General features: G+C 51.4%; 1 protein-coding gene across 1 annotated transcript in view; it reads left to right on the top strand.

Moving 5' to 3' along the window:
* The first annotated feature begins 656 nt into the window (after positions 1–656).
* The window catches only part of Casq1 (calsequestrin 1), a 10,903-nt gene continuing 5,173 nt past the window's right edge, over positions 657–6,386 (top strand). Inside the window, exons 1-6 of the mRNA XM_005368575.2 lie at positions 657–935; positions 2,557–2,641; positions 3,669–3,769; positions 4,384–4,495; positions 4,847–4,920; positions 5,252–5,382. Of these exons, the coding sequence (XP_005368632.1) occupies positions 657–935; positions 2,557–2,641; positions 3,669–3,769; positions 4,384–4,495; positions 4,847–4,920; positions 5,252–5,382 (782 nt within the window). The remainder of the gene's footprint in view (positions 936–2,556; positions 2,642–3,668; positions 3,770–4,383; positions 4,496–4,846; positions 4,921–5,251; positions 5,383–6,386) is intronic.

Raw genomic sequence — 6,386 nt, forward strand, 5'->3', positions numbered from 1 at the left:
ATCCTCAGCTTAGCCTGGGACCCGAACTGTGTCCACCTCTTCACCTACATTTCTTTCCGATTAGCCTTGTCCTACCCTGGGATCCCTGTTACCCCTCCATCTCCCCTCCTCCAGCCTCGGCTTCACTTACCCCTAACTCATCTGGTCTTATTTTTAGATCCGGCATCTCTCCCTTTCCCTTTCTTAATATGGCGATGAGCTCTTAGGCCTGCATGGGGCCAGGGGCTGAGGAGCCCTGGCCACTGGGGGAGGGGGAAGGAAGGAGCTGCAGGGAGCCTAGGGAAGAGGTGTAGGAGGCGGGAGGATTCAGGCTCTCAGGGAGCTGTCCTGGCCTCAGAAGGTTATCCATCTCTCCTGCCAACCACAGAGACATATTTAGACAGGACCAGGTGGGGACGGAGGGGTGCCAGTTTCAAGGGGCAGCTCCGGTTCCCTCCCCGCCCCTGTTCCTATTGCTCCTCCTGACCCCTTTCCACTTGGCTCTGTCGGCAGTTTCTCCAGGACCAAGCAGTGCCCTCTGTCCACTGCTCTGGCCCACTCCCTACCCCACCCCCCACCCAGAGCCCCTAACTCAGGACTCTTGTATCCAGGGACACCTCCCTATCTCAGCTAACCTCCTCAGGACCAGGAGAGCAGACCTAGCTCCCACTACCTCCATGAGAGCTACTGACAGGATGGGGGCCAGGGCAGTGCCCAAGCTGCGGCTAGCACTGCTGTTTGTACTGGTGCTGGGGATACCCAAGCCAGGGGTCCAGGGGGAGGAAGGGCTGGACTTCCCCGAGTACGATGGTGTGGACCGTGTCATCAATGTGAACGCAAAGAACTACAAGAATGTGTTCAAGAAGTATGAGGTGTTGGCCCTCCTCTACCATGAGCCCCCCGAGGACGACAAGGCCTCACAAAGACAATTTGAGATGGAGGAGCTAATCCTGGAGGTGAGTAGAGAATAGCAGGCCCAAGGAGCATGCCCAGTCCCTTCTGTGAGCCCCGTGTCTGAGGGTGGCGGCGGCTGGGGTCAGAGTATCACAGGGCCTTTGTCTTCATGGACAGCATGACTGGAATGTGGCCTTAGCCAAAAGAAAAAGACTCAGGAACCAGGGCCCTATGCTTTCTTTGGTAACTTTAGGGCAAGTCTGTGCAGTAGGAGGCAGGGATCCCAGGTTTAGCTGGGAAGGTGGGGGGAGGGGGCTGTGTGCAGGCCTCTGCATTGGGCTCCATACCAGCGATGTTCTCTCCTAGTCAAAATATGCCCCCCTCACACACTTAGGGCTATACCCCAATACCCAGCAGGAATGTAAACAGGACTGATATTTATCTATGACTGACTTAATGACTATGTAGTTAAACATCTCCTGGAGGCCTCCCACAAGCCTCCCAGCCCGGTCCCTTTCCCTCCTCCAATTCCTCTTTTGTCCCTAGTGGATTAAACAAATGTCCTTACAGAAAATTCTTTTGGTTGAAGGAGGCTTCAGCATGCCATCCCCGTCTTTTCTTTTGGAGAAGAGATTTCTTTACCCCCACCCCAAATCTGACTTAACCCACAGCAGAGACGGTTAATACAAAGCACAAGGGTGTGGGGGGAAGTGGCAGGGGGGAAGCCTAGATTGGGATACATGGCCACACACACCCTAAGGGAGCTGCGATATGGTCATGCTGTTTTGTTTTGCTTTATTTTGTTTTTTGTCTGAACTTCTCTGGTTCCTTCTCCAGCTTGGTGATACAGAGGCTCCACTTTGTATGGAAAACTTGGAACATTTCAGTGTCAGACACCAGGTCCCAGGCTTGCATTTCTGTGAGCCCTGTCGGGCTCTGGAAACCGCTGTCTGATTGATGAGCCAAGTATTTTTATCCTGAGTGCTCAGTAGCCTCTGCCATCCACCTGCCACCGGCCCTCCCATTCCCCTAAGAATCACTGTGCTGCAGGACTGGGCGGGGTGCAGCTGCACCCACAGCAGAAAGAGTCAGGGTGGATTGCTGGGTGGGGAGGCTTGTGGGGGAGTGACCAGCCTGTGACTACCCTGAAGACTGGCTGGAAATGCTACAGTACTAAGGGAAGGGGGGAGATGGATCTGGAAGAAGAATGCTACTTAGTTTCTGTCGTGGCTCTCCCTCCTTGGGTGATGAATGGTGACCTCTTGACTTTCTAGACTTTCCCACCCTTCAACAACATGACCAGCCGCGCCCCCCCCCATCTGTCTCAGTTCTCATTTTGGGAGTTACTTGAGGGTCCCAAGGATCCTATATTCCCCTATGCTGAGTTTGGCCTTTGATCAAGATGGAAGGCAGAGCCCAGCCCTTCAGGGAAAGTGAGACTCCTCAGCTTCCCTCAGGAACTTTACAATGAGCAGTAAATACCCACGATCTTTAAAAACACTGCGCCAAAGACAGGCTAGGATCATGGGGTGTTTGCGGAGAGTGTGCATCTTAAAGAATGGTCAAGGTCAATGCTTAAGCTTCTTGTACCTCAGCTGACCTGATGGTGGGAAAGCGTTAAATGGGGAAGGGGGTTAAATAAGAATTCTAGGAGCTAATTTTAACCCTGACTCCTCCTTCCAGTTAGCAGCCCAAGTCCTAGAAGACAAGGGTGTTGGCTTCGGCCTGGTGGACTCTGAGAAAGATGCAGCTGTGGCCAAGAAACTAGGTAAGAAAGGGAAGGAGGGGCAAAAAGCAGAAAGGGGATACCAGACCAGAGATGCCTCGGTGGAGGACTTTGGAGAGAGACGGGGGGGCTTAGGAATTCTACCATATCTATTCTGGTGGGGAGGGGAGTCTGAGACTAGGAGCTATTCTATTCAGAGACTTGTGCCTGCTCCAATCCCAGCACGAGATGGAGTGGGGTGGGGTGGTAGCCATCTTTATCTAAAAAATGGCTAAGGCTGGGCATGAGCAGGGGCATGGTGGCTCATTCTTGCAATACTTGTACTTGGGAGGATAAAGCAGTAATATTCTGGGCTCAAAGCCTCCTCGGTAACATAGTGAAACAACCAAAAAAAAAAAAGCATGTAGATACTTTGCTTTGTATACTAACCTAATTTAGTTGAAAAAAACGCAAGAGAAGAAACAAAGAAAAAGAAACACAGCTAGGTGTTAGAAGGAAAGGGGAAACCAAGGAATACAGGCATAGCCAGAGACCTTCTGCAAAAACCTTTTCAACTCCTCTCCTCCCCCACCCTCCCCCTCGTCCCTCCCCTCCCCCCTCTTAGCAGAGCACAGATGTTACATCACCCAGCCACCAGGCGGCAGCACAGGCTGGACACCGGATGTGGATGGGGGAAGGGTAGTTAGCAACAAGTTATCTGGACGGCCGTAGCAGAGAAGCAGCTCCTAGAGTCTTCAGGAATAGTCATCCCCGGCTATGTAGGCAGAGCAAGGGAGCTGTGTTGCTAGAATCCGCATCTTTCTGGTTTCCTCCCCTCAAACCCTACCTGCTCCCCACAACCCCTCCTTGCCCCAGCTTCGTAGCCTGCTCAGCTGTGAGGTTAGCTCCTGAACTCAATCCCGAGGCACGGACATAGAATGCAGGGTGTAAGGAGTTGTTGTAAGTGGGTGGGGGAGAGAAATGGTGAGGCGGGGATGAGTCTGCTGGGATTAGCCAGTGGGTGGGCTCTAACCAGAAGTTCGACTCAGGGAAGGCTGGGGTCGCGGCTCACCTCCCCTGTGTTCCTTAGGACTAATTGAAGAGGACAGCATTTATGTGTTTAAAGGAGATGAAGTCATTGAGTACGATGGCGAATTTGCTGCGGACACGCTGGTGGAGTTTCTGCTTGATGTGAGGACTCCCCTGAGCCTGACAGCCTTGACGTTTCCAGTGCCCCTTAGTCCCTACTGATCCACCCTCCACCCCTCCACACACACCACAGACAGCACAAACCAGACACGCATACTACATATGCTGCACACATACCACAGGCAACGTAAAATAGATAAACATGTTTCACACAGATCAGACACAAAACAGACACATACCACGCGTATATGCTTACACGTAACAAATAACACACATCATATACAGTACCACATATAACCAGTCACACAGCATACATACAATGCACACTCATAGGCAGCACACATGACATGCAATACACATATATCACATATAACGTGCAACATACACAATTTATATCAGATATATACCACGCAGTTAGACCCATAAATAAACCACACATACAATAACATACCCCATGCCAAACAGAAGATACAGAACATACACCTCACACACATGGCACAACACCATTAACAGTGTACAGCACACGGGCCATGTGCCCACCCTCTACCACCAGCTAGCTCTTTATCCCGAAAAAGTCCCCTGCCTTTCCCTAGATCCCTCTCTGGGTCCTATCAGTGAGGACAGAAATGGTCTCCTCCATGTTTTTCTTCTTCCAGGTTCTAGAAGACCCTGTGGAATTGATCGAAGGTGAACGAGAGCTGCAGGCATTTGAGAATATTGAGGATGAGATCAAACTCATTGGCTATTTCAAGAACAAAGACTCAGAGCGTGGGTAACAGCTCCACTGCTCCCCTCTCTGTCCTCGCTTGCCACCCTGTCCTCCTGCCTCCCTCCTTCTGCCAATGGCTCTCAGCATCTCTGCTTCTGAACTTCCTGTCCCTCTCCTTCCTTCCCGTGGTCAGCTCCTTCATCTGTCCTGTCTCCTCTACCCTGGGGCATTCCCCAATCCTCCACCACCCCCCCACAGCCCCGCATTCCAGAACTTCCGCTACAGTTCAGTTGTATTTTATTCTCAGAGAACTAGAGGCTAGAGGAGATGGGTCCAGGAAGATCTGCAGAGAAGCCAAGGGGCTGATTCTCTGGCAGACCCTGGGAATGACTGTCCTCTCTTCCCCTCAGACTACAAAGCCTTCGAGGATGCCGCTGAAGAGTTTCATCCCTATATCCCTTTCTTCGCCACCTTCGACAGCAAGGTTCTCTTCCCCGAAACCGCACCGCTCTCCCTACACTCTTAAGTTGCCCCCAGCCTTCTCTCCCAAATTGATGGGGTCTTGGTCCCATTCTGCATGCCGGCACTCCTGCACCTGAAACTCATCCCTTCCTTCTATATAGTTGAAGGGAAGAGGGGCATTAGATTGTCTACCCTGTCATTGTCCTGTTAAATTAGCCCAGGGAAGTTAAGCTACCCCCCCCCCCGTAGACCCGCATTTTCTGACTCCTTTCCTGCAGCTCGTTTCCCCTTTTTACTAGTTCCCACTCGGACCCTGCATCTCCGACTCACAACTCTTGTCGACTTCCTCAAAGGTGGCAAAGAAGCTGACCCTGAAGTTGAATGAGATTGATTTCTATGAGGCCTTCATGGATGAGCCTGTGACCATCCCAGACAAACCCAACAGTGAAGAGGAGATTGTCAGCTTCGTGGAGGAGCACAGGAGGTGGGGACTGAGCAACCCTCTTAGTGGGGGCGGGTTCCTCCTGGGGCTAGAACACCAGTCTGTGAGCTGGGCTGGGAAACTTAAGCCAGCCTGGAAGCCAGTGTCCACTGGAGATGAATGCTCCTCCGGACATTGGTGCTCACTGAAACACTAGTGGTTCTGCATTATGTTCTGTGCCCCAGAACTTAGCCCTGAGCCCTACACAAAGTCCTCTGTAAATGTGTGTGGACCGTGGGGCTGGTTACCATTTAAGGAATTTGCCAACAAATGAGTAGTGAGTGCCTGTGTTCTGACCAGAGACTTAAAAGGCTCCTCCTGTCTGCTGTTGAATTTCATTCTTCTATCATCCTCAATGAAAGAGGCGACAAGGGAAAGAGGAGTCAGAACTGGGATTTAAGCCTTAACTCAGTCCCATGCCTGTTCTCATTCTCAATGCTAGCCGTTGTCAACAGAGGTAGAGGAATTGGCCAGTGGCTGTTAGGTAATGTTTCCAGGACATTTTTGGCTGTGAGGAGTGTGGCTGGTATTCTAATTAGAGGCCAGAGATCCTATTAAGCATCCTGCAGTGCACAGGACACCCCCTCCCCTCTGCATCAGCGCTGCTGAAGCTAGGAAAGCCTGCCCTATACTCACGCATAATTCACTTCCTTCACCAGACTCCACGACTAGAAATACCCACTCATCAGTCTAAGTACCACTTACTCTCTCCCACTGGATGCTGGATGCTGGCCCCTTTCATTGGGGCACGACATGTTTGCATTGTTTAACTCTACCCAATACCTAACTCAGTATTTACAATGTATTTCAGCCCCTCCCTGCTCCTGGTACTGGGAAGGGAACCCAGGGCCTGGCACACATTAGGCATGATACACACACACACACACACACACACACACACATATATTTTTCGACACAGGGTTTCTCTGTAGCTTTGGAGCCTGTCCTGGAACTAGCTCTTGTAGACCAGGCTGGTCTCGAACTCACAGAGATATGCTTGCCTCTGC

Source organism: Microtus ochrogaster, unplaced genomic scaffold, assembly GCF_000317375.1.
Source record: "Microtus ochrogaster isolate Prairie Vole_2 unplaced genomic scaffold, MicOch1.0 UNK35, whole genome shotgun sequence".
NCBI classification, from domain to species: Eukaryota; Metazoa; Chordata; class Mammalia; order Rodentia; family Cricetidae; genus Microtus; species Microtus ochrogaster.